The 21,861-nt window shown below is 38.8% G+C and overlaps 1 protein-coding gene and 1 long non-coding RNA gene across 5 annotated transcripts in view; one reads left to right on the top strand and one right to left on the bottom strand.

Annotated features, from left to right (window-relative positions):
• Positions 1 to 21,861, bottom strand: part of RNF180 (ring finger protein 180) — a 92,920-nt gene that overhangs the window by 4,238 nt on the left and 66,821 nt on the right. For both annotated transcript variants that reach the window (XM_070412049.1, XM_070412048.1), the window contains exons 5-6: positions 20,514 to 20,739; positions 15,606 to 15,734 (exon numbers count right to left, since the gene is read on the bottom strand). In XM_070412049.1, the coding sequence (XP_070268150.1) occupies positions 15,606 to 15,734; positions 20,514 to 20,739 (355 nt within the window). The remainder of the gene's footprint in view (positions 1 to 15,605; positions 15,735 to 20,513; positions 20,740 to 21,861) is intronic.
• Positions 1 to 21,861, top strand: part of LOC139008618 (uncharacterized) — an 87,221-nt gene that overhangs the window by 61,332 nt on the left and 4,028 nt on the right. For 2 of the 3 annotated variants that reach the window (XR_011471168.1, XR_011471167.1), the window contains exons 5-7: positions 548 to 578; positions 4,087 to 4,255; positions 5,717 to 6,317. This is a non-coding gene — a long non-coding RNA (uncharacterized lncRNA). Of the gene's footprint in view, positions 1 to 547; positions 579 to 4,086; positions 4,256 to 5,716; positions 6,318 to 21,861 lie in introns of those variants that run through there. The other variant, XR_011471169.1, reaches the window with a different exon arrangement.

Here is a 21,861-nt window from a genome sequence, read left to right as displayed (position 1 = left end):
GTTGCAGATTATTTATAATTCTATAACACTTAATTTTTAATATAGTTTATAAAATTATCAGGCTAAATTGTAAAAATTTTAAATGTTTTGTTTCTATAACCAGGCAGAAAAATCATTATTAAAAACATTTTTATTGTAGTAAAATATATATAATAGAATTTACCATTTTAACCATTTCAGTATACAATTTAGTGGCATTAATTACATTTACAAAGTTGTGCCACAATCATTACTATTTCAAAAATTTTTTTTTCGTTACCGCAAAGAGAAACTCTCTAGCCATTAAGGGATAATGGCTCAATTCTCTACTCTCTCTAGTCTCTGGTAACCTCTAATCTACTCTCCGTTTCTATGAATTTGACTATTCTAGGTATCTTATATAAGTGGGATCATATAATATTCATCCTTTTGTGTCTGGCTTATTTCACTTAATGTTTTCAGGAGTCACTGATATTGCTGCACGTATCAGAACTTCATTCCTTTTTATGGTTGAGTATATTCCATTGTATATATGTACCACATTTGTTTATCCATTAATTTGTTACAGATATTTGGGTTGTTTCCATCTTTTGGCTGTGGTGAGTAATGCTGCCAAGAACATTGGCATACAAGTATTTGCTTGAGTCCCAGTTTTCAATTCTTTGGGGCGTATCCTCAGGAGTACACCTGTTGATCATATGGTGATTTTATGTTTAGCTTTTTGAGGAAACTACAAACTGTTTTCATAGTGGGATGCATCATTTTACATCCTAACCAGGAATGACGAGGGTTCCATTTATCCATCAATGGACACTTTGCTTGTTTCATACCTTGGTTATTGTAAATAATGCTGCAATGAACACGAAAACACAGATATTTCTTCAAGATAATTTTTTTGTTTCCTTCAGCTACCTATGCCCAGAAGTAGAATTGCTTTGGGAACATCCTTACTCTTCCCCCTAGTGCAGTGATGGTGAACCTTTTGAGCTCAGCATGTCAGCATTTTGAAAAACCCTAACTTAACTCTGGTGCCATGTCACATATAGAAATTTTTTGATATTTGCAACCATAGTAAAACAAAAACTTATATTTTTGATATTTATTTTATATATTTAAATGCCATTTAACAAAGGAAAATCAACCAAAAAAATGAGTTCGCGTGTCACCTCTGACACGTGTGTCATAGGTTCGCCATCACTGGTCTAGTGGGTGTACCAGTTTACATTCCCACTAAAAGTATACACAGGTTTCCTTTTTTCCGCATCCTCACCAGCATTTGTTATCTCTGTATTTTCAGAAAATTTGTTGTTAGTGTATAGAAACACTACTGATTTTTGCATGTTCATTTTGTATCTTCCAACTTTGCTATATTGATTAGTTCAAAAATTGTTTTTGGTTGATTTTTTAGGATTTTCTACATTTAAAAAAAAAAAACATGCTTCCATAAATAGAGACAATTTTACTTTTTCCTTTCCCATTCCGATGCCTTTTATTTTTTTCTCAGACCTCACTCTGGTTAGGACTTCCAATATATGTTGAGTAAGAGTGGCAAGTGGGCACCCTTGTCCTATTCCTGATCTTAGAGGAAAAGCGTTCATCACTGAGGATACAGGGAGGGGCAAAAGTAGGTTTACAGTTGTGAGTATGCAAAATACAGTTCATTCCCTACAAATTACTGTGAACCTACTTTTGTCCCACCCTGTATTATTAGCTGTTGACTTGTCATATATGGCCTTCATTATGTTGAAGCATGTTTCTCCTATACCTGCTTCGTTTTTATCATGAACAAATGTTGAATATTGACAAGTGCTTTTCCTGAGTCATTGAGATGATCATATCATTCTCATTGTGATTTATCACATTGAATGATTTGCACATGTTGAACCATCTACGTATCCCAGAAAAATCTGACTTGATTAGGGTGAATGAGCCTTTTAATGAGCCACTGAATTTGGTGTGCTAGTATTTTGTTGAGAATTTTTGGATCTATATTTATCAGGGATATTGGCCAGTAGTTTACTTTTCTTGTAATGTCCATATCTGGCCTTGTTATCGGGACAAATCAGCTTGAAAAGACTCATATTTGGTTACCAGTTGTTTGTATAATCTCCTTTTTATATTTATTAAATTGATTGGGGTAACATTGGTCAAATGAACATATAGGTTTCAGGTGTGGGTTTGTATAACCTCTTTTAAAGTAAACTAGTAACTTTATTTTTTGTTCTGTGTGAAATCTTAGTAAATCTTATCACATAAGTAATGTAGAATAAAATGACTTGAAAGCATAATATGTACATATATATCAGAGTGAACTCAAAATTTCTAGTCATTTTAAAGAGACGTCTTTTAAATTCTCTTTGGAATATTTTGAGAAATTATCCTTATGGCCTTCCATTTTCTCAGACCAGTAAAAAAGTAACAAACAAAAAAACCACCCCTGTGCCATATGTTATTGTTTTCTCTCTTTGCTATTTTAGGAAAAGGATATTTAAATGCAGTAATAAAGAAAAATTAACAGAATATAAACTATGTGTTTTCAGATATATTTTCAGATTATACCATAAAATCTTTAATTTATATATAACCTTACATTATTTGCAATCTACCTATAAAATATTTTAGAAATACAGTATAGATTTTAAGTGATAATGCAATATAGAATTGTTCACAAAACAGTAGTATCTAAAATTTCTCAACAAAACCTTGAATTACTACAATACAATTTTAGAGAAGTTAAAACATGAACATAGAGTACAACTTTGCTAATAAAAGCCACTTCATTGCCAGCATAGTTGTGAAGTTTGTTTGAAATATCCTAAACTGTTTTGCTTAATTATAACACAAGCCTGATATTTCTGGTGCAGGTAAATATTTTCATATAATCCTATTAATTTAGTGATAATTAATACTCTAATAACTGTTGGAATTTGTTGTCATACATCTCATTTAATATTCACCTGTCTTAAGCAATAATAAATAAGTCTACTTCATGTACACTGTAAAAATGAAAGATGCGGGCAAGCTTTGGTATGTAAATTACAGCAGTAGCTCCACCAGTTGCCAAAAAAGACCTGGAACTGTCAAGCATATCCTTAGATTGTGAGTGTACTTGTCATGTCCCCAAGGGAGAGAAGTTGGGACTTCCTCTTCCTGGAACTTCTCTTCCTCTCTCAATACTTCCTTGATAACCCTCATTTAACAGATTTTTTAAGTATGACTTTTTTTTTTTTTTTTAACAGACGATAAGATTTAGTGCTTTAGATCTAATATTAAAGTGCTAAACACTTTGTGGTCTCCCAAATCCCATGACATTTTTCTTGGAGAGGTGGTGTTCTCAGCATATTGGCTAAACTCTAATTTGTGCAGATTTCTTATATTTGCACCAGTTTCAATTATACTTGTATTTGCTATCCAAACCAAATGGATAACTGCTATGCACTACTAAACCATCACTGTACTGCCAGAGTTAACATCATTTCAGTGTAACATAAACACCATTCATCTCCTTTACTTATAACACTGTATTCTATCTGATTCATTCATTCTTTGTAGTAATTAAGATAGGTTACTGCCTGGAGTCAGAGAACAAATAAGAGACCTGTACCTTTACATCCAGAGTCCACACTTCTGTTACTTAGTCAAGTCCCAGCCACTTCTCAATGTATCTTGGTACTTTGCCTGCATAGTGGAATCTCCTGCGGAGCTTTACATCCTGCTCATAATTGGAGTTCATCTCCTGAGGTTCTGATTTAAGAGGCCTGGGATATGACCAGGGCCTTTGGGATTCATTCGAGGTCATAAGTGTGAAACAACAGAAACTAATACACAGAACAGTTTGGCTTCCCAAACCAAACCAAAACAAAACCTTAGCTCTTCACTCATGAAAAAAAAAATTATATGTGAACAAAATTGTTCATTTCGGAGGAGGTTTAATGCACTTTCTGCTAAAATGCAGCACTCCAAGTCTAGGGTACATTTATTAGGTGTACCAGTTAATAATGGCAGATTTTATAATCAAAGAAAACACGATAATTTCAAGAGAAACATCAAAAGTGCTTTATTCAAAGTAATGTCCATCGCTAGCTACACATTTCCTCCATCTTTCAGGTAATTTGTGGATTCCGTCCCAATAGAACTTTTCTTGTTTTGAGGCAAACCATTCAGAGACCCAATTTCCCACTTCTTCGTATGTTTTGAAGTGCTGCTCAGAAAGTGCGTGTGCCATCGATCGGAACAAGTGGTAATCTGAAGGAGCAAGGTCTGGTGAATACAGCAGGTGGGTTAATACTTCCCCAGGCAAGATCTTTTAACGTGTCTTTAACTGGTTTTGAAGTGTGTGATGGTGCGTTATCATGAAGCAAAATTACTTTGCCATGTCTTCTGGAACATTCTGGTCGTTTCATGATCACAGTGTGGTTCAAATTGATTATTTGTTGTCAGTAGTGATCAGTATTCATGGTTTCACCTGGTTTTAGAAGCTCATAATACACCACACCTTCCTGATCCCACCAAACGCAGAGCATTGTCTTTCCAAAGCGATTTGGTCTTGCAGTCGATGTTGATGGTTGACCTAGATCAACCCATGACTTTGTGCGTTTGGGATTCTCAAAATAAATCCACTTTTCATCACTAGTCACAATTGGATGCAAAAAAGACTTTCTGTCGTGCCATTGAAGCAACATTTTACTGATGACTTTTCGGTTTTCCATTTGTCTTTCGTTCAGTTGATGTGGCAACCATTTTTCTTCCCTTAAAATCTTTCCCATTGCTTTTAAACTATCGGAAATTGTTTGCTGAGCAACATTTAATATTTGTGCAAGTTGTTTTGAGTTTGTCACTCATCTTCATCCAATAATGCTTGTAATTGTTGGTCTTCAAACTTTTTCGGCTGACCTGGACGCTCTTTGTCTTTCACGTCGAAATCATCACTTTTAAAGCATTTAAACCAGCATTCGCAAGTATCTTGAGATGGAGCATGTTCACCATAAGCTTCCCAAAGCATACGATAACTTTTTCTTCAAAATAATGAATTAAAACTTCCCACAAATGCTTTTTTTGGCACGAAATTAGACATTTTTAAGCATAAAAATATCTATGATGTTAACACCTTCAGCAAATTTGACACATGAAGTTTTGAAGCTTGCTGTCAATACAACAAAACAGCATACATATCAAATCGCATATATATCAACATATGTGTAACTCCATCTATTGAAAAAAATTCGCATTATTAAACTGGTACAACTAGTAAAAATCTCACTGACTTACCTCAAACTTTCTGGGAAGACAGATTTCTGGGTTATATTCAAACTCCTTTTGGTTGAGCATGTACTGTTTTGTTTTCTTTTCCATGTGGATATCCCTTCATTTATACTGGGCATGTTTAAACTTGCAGAATCAATCTAACACCTTCAGGCAAATTAATGATGAAATAAAAACAATTCCCTAGGCTTTTACAAGAAATGGATGGATTTGTCCTAAATATATATATCATACGCCAGCATTTTAGCACGCATGTTTTAGTGCATGGAATATTAAATCATGACCCTCCCCCCATTTCTTTGACTTGAGTATATTTAGAAAAGAATTCAACAGCATGGACGTTTTCTTTTTCATTTTTTTTTTTTTTTTTTGGCAAAAAGATCTTAGTAAAATCTGCTAGCTTGTTTGCTTTATATATAATATTTTAATATTATAGGTATATTTATCTTTATATAATTATGTCATTTTTCTTTAGGGAACCAACTAACATGGCTGGAAATACATCAACTTGATACTGGTTACTGAGATGCAATTCCTGGAAATGTTAGACACTTCAGGGGAAAGAACTAAGATTCACAGAACCATCAATGCAACTAGTACCTGAGAAGAGATGTAAAGGGCTAGCTCACATTTACCTAGAGTATTTCCATTACTTTTCACATTACCCATTTTATGTAGAAATACATAAATATGTATTTTAAGAAGAAAAAATTTAAAACACATCTGCTTACTCATCAATATGAGACACTACTTGGTAGGGTGAGAAGGAATGAGTCCATGTGAGGTGAGCGAGCTCAATAGCTGAATGAATTCAGGAAGAGTTTATATGAGCTTCTTTGGCTAGAAAATCTAAATGTCAAAATGTTTTGTTTTTGTGAAAAGAACACTAATTTTGTACAGACAAAGGCATCTATGGAGATGTCTATTCTTCCCTATAAGATCCCCCTATGCACTACTTCCTTCTACCAACCTTAGAATACTAAGCTGAACAGAAGCTCTCTTAGGGACACAATTAACATGGCATGGTATGTGGAGTAATGTGGTAAAACTATGAAAATCACAGTCCCAGTTTTCAAATATGATCCCAATTTTATATCATTTTTAAAGAAGATGATTCAATCAATATCTAATTAAATATAGTTAATTTCTCATGAAAAATAATTAGAAATAAAGAATAACAAAAATACTACATGTAATGTATAAAATTACTGAGGAAAATATATGGTTTTAAATAATAATTTTTTAAAAAGTAAAGAAATAAAAATTAACTATCTAGAATGCCACCTTAATAGGGTATAAAAAGGACAGAATAAATCCAAAGAGAATAGCAGAAAGGATTTAATGAAGAGCAGAAGTTACGAAATAGGAGAAAAAGATACAATTCAGTTAATTTAAAAAATTGGTTATTTAAAAATAATATTGACAAGTATCTAGCAAGATCAGGAAAAAAACAGGGCACAAGTAAATAAAACTACAAAGAGAATATAATTATAAATAAGAGGAGAGATTAAAATATACATTATAAAAAATTTTAACAAATTTTAAAACAAAAAATATGAACAAATTCCTAACAAAAAGATAAATTATATAAACTGACTCAAGATGTTGACAAAGCAGAATATGAAAAAAGAAAAGAGATAATCTTACTAATAAATACATATGTAAAAATCTCAAAAATGATTACATTGAGTTTATTCCAGAAATACAACAGCACTGTTACATTAGAAAACTGATTATAACCATGAAATGCTAAAACTATTTCAAAAAATTAAAAAAATTCATTCAACAAAAACTATTAGCAAACTGGGAATGAATGGAGCTTTCTTAAAACCTCCAAAACACACAGCAACAGTTCTACTAAATGATAAATAAAAGTATTCCATTTCAAGTCAGGGATGCTGCCATCACTGTTTTTATGGAAAATCAAACAAAGTATAGCAAGAAAAGAGAGGAAAAAGTATGCAGATTAGATTGAAATATACTAAAATTGTCTTTATTTACAGATATGATTGTCTTTGTTGAAAGCCCCCTAAACCCTATAAATAGATAACATCACTAATCATCATGCAAATCAAAACCACAATTACATACCACCTAACACCAGTCAGAATGGTTATCATCATAATATGCACAAATAAAATGTGTTGGTGAGGATGTGGAGAAATAGAATCCCTTATGCACTACTGGTCTGACTGAAAACTGGTGCGGCCACTATGGAAAACAGTATGGAGAGTCCTCAAAAAACTAAAGATAGATATAAGATATGACCCAACAATTCCACTTCTGGGCATTTATCAAAAGAAAATGAGAACACTAATTTGAAAAGATATATGCACTCCTATGTTCATTGCAGCATTATTTACAACACCCAAGATATGGAAGCAACCCAGGTGAACATCCATAGATGAAGGGGTAAAGAAGATCAAGAAAGCAGTTACAAAAGAGGCATCCAAAAAGCTGACATGCATTTAAAGGGATTTCAAATTATTAGAGATCAGAAAAAATGCAAAATAAAATAGTAATGATGTTCTTAATTCCCATTTTCTGCCAAATTTGTCATTTTCCATAGTTCTAATTTTTCCCAACCTTCACACACTGTTAATTATACTGGTTATTTGGGAGAACTCTTGGCACTATGTAGTGAAGTTAATTATATTCATACTAGAGGCCCAGTGCACAAAAATTCGTGCACTCGGGGGGTCCCTCAGTGCTGGGGTCCAAACCCAGCGGGTCCAGGGATCCCCAAGGTGAGGACGGAGTCGGCGAAGAATGAATGACATGGAAACTGGTTTCAGTTCATCAGCATAGCGAGGTTCTCCCTCCAGGATCTCCAGCGAAGTTCTGGTTAGGAACTCCAACCAAGTTCTGGTGCCATGTTCTCTTGCTAGGTTCTCCAGCCAGGTTCAGTCACCAGGTTCTTTAGCCAGGTTCTATCCAGGTTCTTTTGCCATGTTCTGTCTAGGTTCTCCAGTGAAGTTCTGTAGCCAGGTTCTGTCCAGGATCTTTTGCCATGTTCTCTCGCTAGGTTCTCTCTCTAGGTTCTGTCTCTAGGTTCTGTCTAGGATCTTTTGCCATGTTCTCTGGCTAGGTTCTGGTTAGGATCTGATGTTTATTGTCTTGTTACATCCGTATTTATACCAGCCGATTTTAATCCTGTCAATTTCTATTACAAAGGTTAGGGCGTTTCTTATCTCCATTCCAGGGAGTAAAGATTATGTAGCTTAACTACCCGCCTGGCACTTAATTAAGGGGTTGTATCCCCTCCCTAACCTCAGGGAAAAATCCCCACCTGGGGAAACAACCTTTCTCAGAGAGGTGACCTTGGTTAAAACACATGGCACTAAGGAGAGCAAACATATTAGGATCAATATGCTATATATGCCAGGTCCCTTGAAACATATGCTGTGCAGATGTTTCTTTCCTGCAGCGACTGTGTCAAGCAGCAAGGATGGACCGGCTTCCGGCAAATTCCCCCTTTTTTATTTTTTAAATGATAGCGCATGCAAATCAGTGGCCACCTCTCAGATTGGGCTGTTTAAGCCTCGGAAGAAGACTGACAAGCAATGATAGCGAGCATAGCTATAAACATAGTGGATGGAACGCACATGGAGCCTTGTTCTTGTAGAAGGTTGCTGGCCTCTTCAGTCTAGGGATTTCAGCTGTCCTCAAGTCGATGGTTTGGTTGTCCTTGTTGATCTGGCTAGCAGGCAGCGTCATTGGCAACGGGCTTCCCAAAGCATCAGCAAGTTGAAGGGCTGCATCAAAGGGTCCATCAGGGCCGTGCTTGATGGTGGTGTCGGTGTCCAGGGAGGAGTCAGCTGTGCCCTCTGGGTCTGACGATATGGATGATACCAGGGAGGAGGAGGATGAGGAGGAGATGGAGGGTGGTGTGACATAGGGTCGGATTAGACGGTTTGGAATCCACACAGGTGAGTCTGCATCCTGTGGAAATATACAAGGATCTCCTCTCCCCCAGGTTAAAAGTACATCAGGTCCCTTCCAGGCTCCTGTAAGTAAGTCTTTCCATTTGACGAAATAAGTGAGTTTCTGCTAAATGGAAGTTTCTTTTGCTGATTTACTCAGAGTCCTCGGACTTGGCTGAGAGAGTAGCTTCCACTTCTTGCTTTTCTACCATCTGTTGGGCCTCAGTTGTTAACTTCTTCAGCCGACCCCATGTTGGCACCTCAGTCCCTTGCATAGCCTTCCTTTTCTTCTTTTTTCCGCTTTTCTGTCATCAGGGCAACTCTAAGTCTTGGAACGATGGGACAAGGAGCTTCTCTGGGTCCATTGTGGTGACGCACGTAATGCATTTACTCAATCCAAGGCAGGCATTAAAAAGAAAAACCCCAAATGCTCTCTTGTATCCATTTTAAGAGTAGGATTGGCGCTTTCCGCTATTACCTGAGTCCTGATATATCACCCCAGGGAGAGTTTGCCAATCCTGCACTTTTCCGGGGTGGAAAGGCTGCAGTGGGGTTAAGGATAAGGCTCCTTGGGCCTATCTTCTCCCATGCCTCTACATTTACCTTTCCGGCACCTTTCCTTCCTCAGAAAAGTATGGACATACTTCTTGTATAAAACATTCTGTCTGACTGGGAGTAACCTTAACTCCTCTGCTAGCAAGCATATGTGTTAAAAGATCAATACAGAGTCTTTTTTCTTTAGACTCAGTATGGCACATCTTCTCAATCTAAGTTCTGTACTATCCACCTTCTTACCCTACTTATCCTCTATAGGGGGGTCTGTAGCACCCTGGTGGAGTCCTATCCGTCCCGAGTGTGGGGGTTCTCAATGGGGGGGGGCTTACCTAGGGGAATCCTGTTCGAGGGGTTCCCAAAGGTGTGGACGGAGTCGGCGAAAACTATCCACCCTCTTCCTACGGTGGAGTCCTATCCATCCCGAGAGTGGGGCTTACCTAGGGGTCCCTGTTCGGGCACCATATGCTAGGGTCCAACCCCAGCGGGTCCAGGGATCCCCAAGGTGAGGACAGAGTCGGCGAAGAATGAATGACATGGAAACTGGTTTCAGTTCATCAGCATAGCGAGGTTCTCCCTCCAGGATCTCCAGCGAAGTTCTGGTTAGGAACTCCAACCAAGTTCTGGTGCCATGTTCTCTTGCTAGGTTCTCCAGCCAGGTTCAGTCACCAGGTTCTTTAGCCAGGTTCTATCCAGGTTCTTTTGCCATGTTCTGTCTAGGTTCTCCAGTGAAGTTCTGTAGCCAGGTTCTGTCCAGGATCTTTTGCCATGTTCTCTCGCTAGGTTCTCTCTCTAGGTTCTGTCTCTAGGTTCTGTCTAGGATCTTTTGCCATGTTCTCTGGCTAGGTTCTGGTTAGGATCTGATGTTTATTGTCTTGTTACATCCGTATTTATACCAGCCGATTTTAATCCTGTCAATTTCTATTACAAAGGTTAGGGCGTTTCTTATCTCCATTCCAGGGAGTAAAGATTATGTAGCTTAACTACCCGCCTGGCACTTAATTAAGGGGTTGTATCCCCTCCCTAACCTCAGGGAAAAATCCCCACCTGGGGAAACAACCTTTCTCAGAGAGGTGACCTTGGTTAAAACACATGGCACTAAGGAGAGCAAACATATTAGGATCAATATGCTATATATGCCAGGTCCCTTGAAACATATGCTGTGCAGATGTTTCTTTCCTGCAGCGACTGTGTCAAGCAGCAAGGATGGACTGGCTTCCGGCACCTCAGCCTGGCCTGTGCCCTCTCACAGTCCGGGACCCCTTGGGGCATGTCCACCTGCTGGCTTAGGCCCACTCCCCAGGGGATCAGGCCTAAGTGGCATCCTTCTGGCAGCCCAGGAGCCCTTGGGGGATGTCCGACTGACGGCTAGGCTCCTGGAGGGAGAGGGCCTAAGCCGTCAGTCGGACATCTTTAGTGCTGCTAAGGAGGCGGGAGAGGCTTCTGCCACCACCACAGAGCTCGAAGCCCTTAGCCTGGCTTGTGGCTGAGCAGAGCTCCCCCTGTGGGAGCTCACTGACCACCAGGGGGCAGCTCCTGCATTGAGCATCTGACCGCTCGTGGTCAGTGCATGTCATAGTGAATGGTCGTTCCCGGTCGTTCCACTGTTAGGGTCAATTTGCATATTACCCTTTTATTATATAGGATTCTATGACCCAAACATTCTGCTCCTAAGTCTATACACCAAATAAATATTCACATGGTCTACACTACAGTATCATTAGTGTTATTTTAGTGGCAGGGAGTTGGAGGTATTTTGGATTCCAGTCAGTGAATAGAGAGGAAAAATGAGGTAGATACACACCTCAGTAGAGCATTACTTAGAACCCACAGATTAGAGGTACACATAGCCACCTGGATGGATCTAAAAGTCTAGTGCTAAGTGAAAAAGATAAGAAACAGGGTGGGAATCAAACCTTTTAAATCTCCCTTTCATACAAAACCAAAAAGAAAAAAAGAATTATAAAATAAAACAATAAAAAGGGAAGAAAATTAAAAACACAAACTTTCACAGCATGACAATTTAATCTGCAAACACAATATAACTATACACATATAATACCAGTGTGGCTCTGTTCTTTAAAAAGGATACAAAAGCAGGCTCAAGCAAAAACAAACCAAACCTCCCATTTCCATAAATTAAAAATGTATGCACAAAAACCAATAATACACATTCTATAAGAATACAAACAGACGATAAATAAACCCAACCTCATGGAAAGTGGGACTGGGGGCAGTCTAGTGAGGATGGTATGACATAAATGAAGAAGCAGGACTGGTACAACTCTCCTCCGTACCCAATGTTCAGAAAACGAGAAGAACAACACAGCAAGTACATAGGAATGTCTCTAACCTAAAAATGTGTATGACATTTGTAAAGAAAATTATAAGGTTTTACTATAAGATATAAAGATTTAGAGGATCTCAATAAAAGGAGAAAAAGCAGTGAGTGGATAGGGAAAGCTATTACTAAAAGGTGTCCATTTTCCCCCAATTGACTAATACATTGAATAGGACCTCCCTCACTCAAGCCAACATAGTTTTTCATTGAACCTGACAAGCTGGTTTTAAAACTCGAAAAGAAAAAAGCCAAGGCTCTCTTACAGAAAAACAAGTTTTTAAAAGGTGATGTCAGGACATAAAACTTTAGCAATTAAGACAAAATGGTATCTCAGAAATAGACCCACACAATGGAAATTTAAAATATGACATATTAGCATTGAGGATCAGTAGGGAAATAAATTATTTTCAATAAATGGTTGTTAGAAAAAAATTAAACAGAAAAATCCCCCAAGCAGTTGGATCCCCACTTACAACACAGCAGCTTCCCTTCCCCTAATCCTATAAAACACCACCACTACAAATCAATTCCAAAGACCTTTAAATCTATTTAAGAAACACTCAGGAAATGGATAAAGAATTTCTTAAGGAGATAATACACACCAGAAAGATGATGAAGAACTATAATTCATTGGAAGATATCATACAGTGAAAAGACCACAGCTGCCATTCATATAATTAACAGAAAAAGGAGTCACCAAAAATATTTTAAAAACTCTCAATAATCAACAAGAAAAACACAACAGGAAAATGGACAAAATTCATAAATGAATATCACAGCTGAAGAAACTCAATTGCCCAATATACATATAAAAGTACGCTCAATTCCTATTAATAATTAGAGAAAATGCTGATGAGATCTCATTTTATACCTATCAGACCATCAAAAGCTAAAGGACTGAAAATATCAAATGTGGTAGACAAAGCTGGTGATAAATCAATAGAGTCATTTAGGAAAATGGTTTGGTTTAGGTAATTAAGTTAAAGATGTGCTTTTTTTACGACCCAGCAGTTTTCTACTGGAATATATTCTGAGAAATTCTTATGCTCCAGGAGACATGAAACAATGTTTATAGCAGCATTGTTTATAACAACAAAAACCTGGACAGCTCAGCTGCTCATCATCAGGAAGAATGGATGCCTAGTAAATGGTGCCATATCCACACGAGGAACAACAGTATAGCAGTAAACATAAATGAATGTGGTTACACTTCCTGAAATGGATGAATCCAAGAAACATAATGCCAAGTGACAACGCATTTGTAGAAGAATGTATACGTTAACATTGCAAATGTTCAAAAACAACCAAAATTAAATGAAGTATACACATGTATACTTATATAAAGAAATGATAGACACAGAATTCAGGGAACAGAAAGCAAACAAAGAAATACAGAAGGGGCACAGTAATCCTGGTAACTGAGGAGTCCAGCGTGTGATTAAAATCCTGTGTGTGGCAATTACAGAGGCCTTACCTGGCAGGCCTCGCAGGGAGAGGGGCCCTCCCACACCAGTCTTGGTGTACCGCCAGGCCAGGGCATATCGTCTCTGAAGGAGCTGCAGTCAAGGTCTCAGGCCCCCTGGCCAGTGACGCTCGTTCACCTACTGACATCCTATCCCAGCGCCTCATTCCTACCCAGGTCCTTCACGTGAAGCCGTGGCAGAGGGCTTCTCCAGGCACCTCTGCTGAGCTCTCTTTGTGAGAAGGAGAAACCTTCGAGACATTTTTTCTGACTCTGAGTTAGTACCGAGTACTTTTCCACTCCTAGCCCTTCTCATTTGCTACCCCCTCACCCCCACTAAAAATATCCCCTAAGAACAACAACAAAAAGCCCTTACAAACCTCAAAAAATAAAACTGCCAGTGCCTTTTGATCAGAACTCCCTCAGCAGTGAGATGATCCCCACCTCTGTGCTGATCCACCTGACCCTGGACCAGGGTGTGGTTCCAGGGGGGAAATGGAATGGAGGGAGGGGGTTGTTGGGAGTGGGATTTGGCATTTCCTTCGGTTTTAGACTCTTGCTTATAGCACTGCACCAAGTGGTTAAAGGCTTAACTCTTTCAGTTCTGACTGAGCCTGACAGCTGGGCTCTCCCTGAGCCCCTAACAGTAACCTATTGCTTAAGTTAGGTTGTGTAATAAAGCGACTTTGAACTCCTCCATAAAAACTTGAGCTCTGTGTGGAGGACAAATAAGATGAAACCACAAAGAAGTAACTGTTTAAATTGTAGCATCAGCACCCACGAATACAAAAAATAAAGGAAATTATAGGGTGATCACAAAGGTGCTTCATTCTTTTTAAAATTTGGGTGTATGGTAGAAGGTAGGATACAAAGGAATATCTTAAAACACATAATTCATATTATAAATTCTCTCCTCTTTAGAATAAAATCCCTTAAGTAAGACTGATTTTCTTAGATTTTATTTCATATTTGGGGCAAAATGTGATAAATTTTAAGTATTTTTATCCCAATTCTGTGGATAATGAGTCTCTACAGATACTAACCACTTTAAAATATATGTGCTTATATAATGGCCTTAAACTACTTTCTTCATTCAAACCACTGTATAAAGTTATATTTGATCCTTAAACTACTTTCTCCAAACCTTAGGGAGTTTGTAAATCAGTTTATTTTTTTACCTCAAGCAAGCAGGCTCTGTTTCTTTCTCCTTTTGGTTGATGTCCTTGCTGTGCTATTATCCATCTTCTTTACAAAAGCCCCTCCTGTTCCCTGAAGATCACAGTTCCCCATATCCCACATCTAACCCTTCCCTCCCAGACCCCATAATATCATCAAGGGCAAGTACTAAAACTGCACAATGGATCATTCTCTGACATACCATGGTTTTATAAAAGGTGAAATTATATTTTAAACTCATATTGTATGATCATTTGTTACTGTATAAACAGTAAGAAATTCTCAAAGGTGGAAAAGGTATTACAGATTGCCTTGCCCTTATTTTGATAATTCCTTCTATCTATGTAGTGCAATTTGTTATAATTTAGAAAGTGCTTTCACATTAGCTCATTTGATCCTTATAACAACTCCATTAATTAGACAGGGCAGATATAATTATTCCCATCTAACAGATCAGAAGACAGAAACAAAAGAAGAGGTTTCGATGATATCCCTGAGGTCAAACAGCTAGTTAGACCTGAACACAGAAGCTGGTCTTCCTAGTCCACTAGACGCCTCTGAGACAAGGCTCTGCCACGTCCGACTTGTCCTAATCGTGTGAGACAACTGCAAAATACGAAACCTAAATAGACAAATCTCTTACTTTTGAGACGCATTTCATTACCTACCCAATTAAACATTACTGACCACAAGGCAAAGTAAATTTAATGAGTTTCTCCCAATTATTGCTTGTATTGCATAGTCTCCATTTTCTTCATGTATAGCTTTCAGCAAAATCCTTACTTAAAATTGATCAATTCAGAAATATGTTTCTGGTAACACTGTTAAGGCAGGAAGGAAACACCTTTAAAAAGAAAGCCTGTAAAAAGCTAGCAGACCTTTTTTTAAAAAAAATTATTAGTTTCCTTACCTCCAAAAAGATGGAATGCTTTCTTTCTGCAGCTCGGTAGGGGCCACTTTGCAGAGCTGGATTTCTGAAAGCTTTGTTTTATTTTCAAATACTCTTTAGTGAAGAATGTTTTTGTGGCATTGTTCAGTTCTAGAATAAAGCAAAAGCAAACTATTTTAAAACATTAATTTGAGTAAAATGGCAAGAACACAAAAAATAATTGTTGTAATATTTTGGTAATATAGTCAGATCTCTTTAAGACAGTGAAGGCGAAACTAAAGTCAATTTTCTTTGTAAGTCAAGCCAAATGAAATTCTCCCAAATTCACATTTGAGGCAACTTTGATTATGTCAACATAGGACATGCATCTACTGTGAAGCGTATACGTCAGATATTCTGCCAGATGTGGAGGATGCAGCGGTGGATAAGACATATCTCCTGCCCTCAAGAAGACTGCAGACTAAAAGATGGAAATAGAAGCACATTAAAAAAGGGGGGGGGGATAATAATGTGTTAGGGATGTAGCAACAGAATAGCTAGAGTAAAATCATGGGAGGCTCAGGAGTGATCATGGTTGGTTGAATCCGCAGATGCAAAACCTGAGGATACCAAGTAGGTGATGTCCTTAAAAAATCCTCAGAACAAATGCAGTATCAGCTTTTCTAATATATCCTCTAGGAGAAATCACATGAAAAATTCCCTTTAAAGTGCCAGAAAAATCTTTGCTCACCTTTAGGAAATGCTATGTTTCTTTTCATGAATCATGAGAATCATTTAATTGTGTACATACTTTTAATTATCCCTAGGCAGCCAGATTATTTAAAACCAGGTAGTTCATATCTAATTGTAGTTATAATGTAGGGCCATATGGCTTATTTATCAGCCCATCCACTCTTACCTGGTCTTTATATTCCATTTCAATTAATACATTCCCTTGTGCTGCTATTTCATTAATTATATCTTTAAAGTACCTCAAATTCTTTTGAGGTAGGGTATAAATAATTAAGTAGGAATAGTCCCTTTATTACTGACAGCTTCTATATTATAGTACACAACCAAATACTTATTCCAGTGGAATATGTATTCTCAATATGATTTATTTTAGAAAAAACTGATTTTGAAAATAAAGGAAATTATAGCTTTGTTGTTTTGATAAATGAATCAAAAGAACACTTGAATCATCATTGCTTTAAGATGTTAGGGAAAGCAATTTTAAAATAATTATCAGTGTTAAATGAGATCATGAAAGGCAGAGACAACATCTGTCTAAATCGCTGTGTACATGGTCTAAATGCTTCTTATTAAAACAGGCTTCTAGTAAATGCTTTCTCATACAAATAGCCAGAGATAATATTGAGAAAGGGATGTCACCGAAACCGGTTTGGCTCAGTGGATAGAGCGTTGGCCTGCGGACTGAAAGGTCCCAGGTTCGATTCCGGTTAAGGGCATGTACCTGGGTTGCGGGCACATCCCCAGTGGGAGATGTGCAGGAGGCAGCTGATCGATGTTTCTCTCTCATCGATGTTTCTAGCTCTCTATCTCTCTCCCTTCCTCTCTGTAAAAAATTAATAAAATATATTTAAAAAAAAAAAAAAAAAAGAGAAAGGGATGTCATTGGTACCTCCACTTTTTTCACTCCAAAGACTCCAACAAGGGATCTGGTATTAGAAAAGAACCGCTTTCCCCACATCAATATAAGCCAGAAATGAGGAACATCCAGTGAGCTCCTACCCTCTCATGGAACTGCTTTCTTCACTGTCTCCATCCTTTACTTGTTCTTCCCAAGGAAAGAAAGAGTAATCTGCCCATTCTGCACAGCAAAAGAAACTATCAACAAAACAACAAGAAAGCCCACTGCGTGGGAGAACATATTTGCCAATGTTATCTCCGAAAAGGGTTTAATCTCCAACGTTTACAGGGAATTCAGACATCTTAACAAAAGGAAGATAAACAGTCCAATCAAAAAATAGGCAAAGGAACTAAACAGACACTTTTCGAAAATGGACATACAAAAGGCCAAGAGACATATGAAAACATGCTCAAAGTCACTAATCTGAGAGATGCAAATCAAAACAATAGTAAGGTACCATCTCACACCCTTCAGAATGGCTATCATTAACAAATGACAAGTGCTGGCGAGGATGTAGAGAAAAAGGAACCCTCGTGCATTGCTGGTGGGAATGCAGACTGGTGCAGCCACTGTGGAAGACAGTATGGAGTTTTCTCAAAAAATTAAAAATGGAACTCCCATTCGACCCAGTAATCCCTCTTCTAGTACTATATCCCAAGGAATCAGAAACACCAATCAGAAAGGATATATGCACCCCTATGTTCATAGCAGCACAATTTACAATAGCTAAGATTTGGAAACAGCCCAAATGCCCATTAGCAGATGAGTGGATTAGAAAACAGTAGTACATCTACACAATGGAATACTATGCTGCTGTAAAAAAGAACTTATCATTTGCAATAGCACGGCTGGACATGGAGAGCATTATGTTAAGCAAAATAAGCCAGTTAGAGAAAGATAAATATCACATGATTTCACTCATTTGTGGAATATAATCAACAGTATAAACTGATGAAGAAAAATAGATCCAGAGACAGAGAAGCATTGAACAGACCGTCAAACCTTAGAGAGAAGATAGGGGGGGCGAGGGGGCTGGTGGGGGGTGGTAAGAGATCAACCAGTGAACTCATATGCACAACCCAAGGACACAGACAATGGGTGTTGAAGGCTTGGGAGCCAGGGAGAAGGCAATGGGGGAAAATGGAGACATATGTAATACTTGAAACAACAAAGAATGTGGGTGTGCGACAGAGAGAGAGAGAGAGAGATTGATTTGCGTAGTGAGACCGATGACAGCTTAATGTCCCAATCACATTTCTCTATTGGGTAAAGTCACTATGCTTGACATGCCCTTTTGTCTCCTTTCATCCCCATGTTGGCCCAAGCTCAGTTCAGGGATTTTGTGCTCCAGTCTACATGCACTGGGCAGACCAAAGAGGTGTAGCTTTATTTTCTCTTCATGATTTGATTACTAAGCCTAAAACCAGGTTTGCTAGTTGTCATGCAGCTGGCTGGGTTAGGCTACTCAAAGCTTATCTTCGAAATCTGATTCCCCCTTGCAGGTGGGTCCTTGGATTTTCTTTTCAGGGAGAAAAATGTACCATGTGTTTTCTCCAATTTACTGTACTTACTGTGATCCCCATCACATGTGGTTGAGGCAAGAATGTGGAGATAGACATTCTTTCCTTTAACACTTAGCACACTGTGTGCAGCACTCAGTAAATATTAGCTCTGCTCACCGCTATCATTCTTCCCTCTTTTCTTGGCAGTTCTCTATGATCCACATTCATTAGCTTTTTCTCTCTTCATTAGTAAGTTTTATTTTATTTTATATTATTTATTTATTTATTATTGTTTAAAGTATTACAAATAGTAGTACATATGTCTCCTTCCCCCCCCCCCCCCCCCCATTGACCTTTCCCTGGCCTCCCCGGCACATGCCCTCACCCCCTTAGTGTCTGTGTCCATTAGTTATGCTTATATGCGTGCATACAAATCCTTTGGTTGATCTCTTACCCGCCCCCCACACCCTCCCCTGCCTTCCCGCTGAAGTTTGACAATCTGTTTAATACTTCTTTGTTTCTGTATCTATAGTGTGTTTTAAATACTGTTTTATATTCCATCTTTGTATGATAATAAAATAAACAAATCCTTGCTCCAGTTTTACTTTCTTCTCATTCAAGAAGAAAGACCTTAAGAACAATAAGAAGGTTGAGATGATCTGCAGTGTGGGGGAAGGCATAATAGTTTTTCTCGGACATTTACAGGTATATCCTCTGATACTCCAGAGAAAATAACAAGGGCCAAAGAATGAGTAATAGTGGAAGGCAGATATGAGGAATGAACAATCAATAGGGCTGCTTCAAGATTCAATGGAATATCCTTGACACTGGAGAAGTCCACGAAAAGACTAAAAAATAGCTACTTAGGATGATCTAGAAAAGACCTCAGCATAGAGTAAGGGATTAAAGGTGAGAAACTATTCTTACCTATGAACCTATGATTCTAACAGAGTTCTATGAGTTGGGCAAGCACTGCTTTATAAACTGGAGGGAGAGTAACAAATTACGCTACACTGTATATGATTTTCAATAATTTTCTCATGATCTATAATAAAAGCCTAATATGCAAATCAACCGAATGACCGAACAGCAGAACGACTGTCCAGATGACCTTCCAAATGACCACGCTATGACACCACTGGCGCCAGGCCTGCCAAGGCGAGTGCAATGTGATTGGTTGGGGGGCCCCACCATCGCCCCATGATCGCATCACAGAGGGAGGCCCAGGTCACCCTCTGTGGGGCGATCGATGGGGGGGGGGCTCCACAATCGATCGCCCCAAAAAGGGAGGCTCAGGCCACTCGGCCGGTGGCCACAGAGGGAGGCCCAGGACACCTGGCTGGTAGTGCTGCGGTGGGTGGGCGGGGACCCCCAGCCAGCGATGCTGTGGTGGGTGTGCAGGGACGGCCAGCAATCATCCCGCAGAGGGAGGCCCGGGCCAGCCAAGCGATTGCACCCCACACCTGTTGCCTGCAGAGGGAGGTGACCGGTGGTGGGGGCGGGGGGGGGGGGAAGAGCTGCACAGATGGCAAGCAGTGGCAGTGGCGGGGGCGGGGCCAACTGCTGGCAGCAGGGGGAAGGAAAGCCCCGATAGGCCCTGATCGCCGGCCAGGCCTAGGGACCCTACCTGAGGGGTCCCTGATTGTGAGAGGGCGCAGCCCGGGCTGAGGGACAACCCCCGCCCCCTACCCCCTGCACAAATTTCGTGCACCGGGCCTCTAGTAGTTTATAAAATACATTAAGATCTGGAACAAAGAGAATACAGAGGCAATCATGTTAATGAAAGCAAACAGTTACCTGTCTGGAAAAAGACTCTGGAAATAATTGTCCGACATAGTGGGCAGGGAGTGCTTGCAGGATTGTCTTTGGCAAGAGTCCGTAAGCAGGGCTCACAGAAGATGTGGTGGCAAGGGTAACACATGTATGGGTTGAAATAAACATCCAGACACACTGCACAGATGTAGCTTTCCTTTTCTTCTACATATTCATTTTCATCATCTGTATTCATGTCATTAGTCAAAGTCTGCAAAACATAAGCAAAACCAATTTTTCTTAGTTCAGCATGAGATTAGTTTCCTTGAAAAAAGAGAGACTGACTTTCATTCATTTTGTTAAAATGAATGAAAATATTTATAAAAGCATATAACATTTGTTTCTGTGACATATTCAAACTGACAGAAATACTACCTTGTAAAGTAAGAAGAAACTGAAAAAACTCAAAATCTCCATTATTCTTTTTATATAATGCTAAATGCTAACATATACCTAAGCACATTAAGCACACCTGTATCTCTATGTAACCAGCAGTAATTAGTAAGTGTTAAGGTATACCAGACCCAGGATTACAGATTCTCCATTTGTCCTACCCCCACCACCGTATGAAATTTTATGGATGCAGTATAGAGAAGTGGTTCAGAGTTTGGGCTGTAAAGTCAAACATACCTGTGGCTTAAATAAGTTATTGTGACCTTAACCTTATTCAATCACTCTGATTCTCAATTTCCTGCTAAGTATAATGATTGTCTTAGTCTGTGTGGGCTGCTGCTCCTGTCAGACAAGGTTCTGTTATTTAGAGCTAAACTCACAATAACCATCTCCACTTGCCTGCTAACTCCCTACTTTTCACAAGCAACCATCCCTGAGCCAACAGTGGTTAAGACCTTTCATACCTTATCTTGGCTCACACAAAATATAAAAGCACATGTGCACATAAACACGCTGCTACTTTTTCACTTAACATATCATGAATACCTGTATCAGTAGATACTGATCTATCTTTTCCTCTTATTTTTAACCTAGGTACACACATATTTTACATAAATAAAATTATCTCATCTCGTCTTTTCATGTTTCAGCTTCTCTCTCCCTCTCCCTCCCTCCCACCCATCTCTCTCTCTCTCTCCCCTTGCTTGCCTTCCCCCTTCCTGTCTTTGTGGACTTGCTCCTCCTCTCAGTCTCCCGATTCCTCTCTGACGCCTGATCACTCTCCTTCTATTACTCTGCCCTCTGTAAAAATGTTCCACCCCTCTTTTAGGCCCCTACTATTCTCCTGATACCTTCCACAATACTTCTACAGCAAGCACGCTTATTCTCCATATATCCTCCTCTATTACATTTATATGACCCTTGTGGGCATGGATTATGC

The sequence above is a fragment of the Myotis yumanensis genome, unplaced genomic scaffold (genome assembly GCF_028538775.1).
Source record: "Myotis yumanensis isolate MYYU_CA2020_CCGP unplaced genomic scaffold, mMyoYum1.0.hap1 SCAF_4, whole genome shotgun sequence".
Classification (NCBI taxonomy): domain Eukaryota; kingdom Metazoa; phylum Chordata; class Mammalia; order Chiroptera; family Vespertilionidae; genus Myotis; species Myotis yumanensis.
Note: the sequence above shows the minus strand (reverse complement) of the source record. Positions and strands in the feature narration are given on the sequence as shown.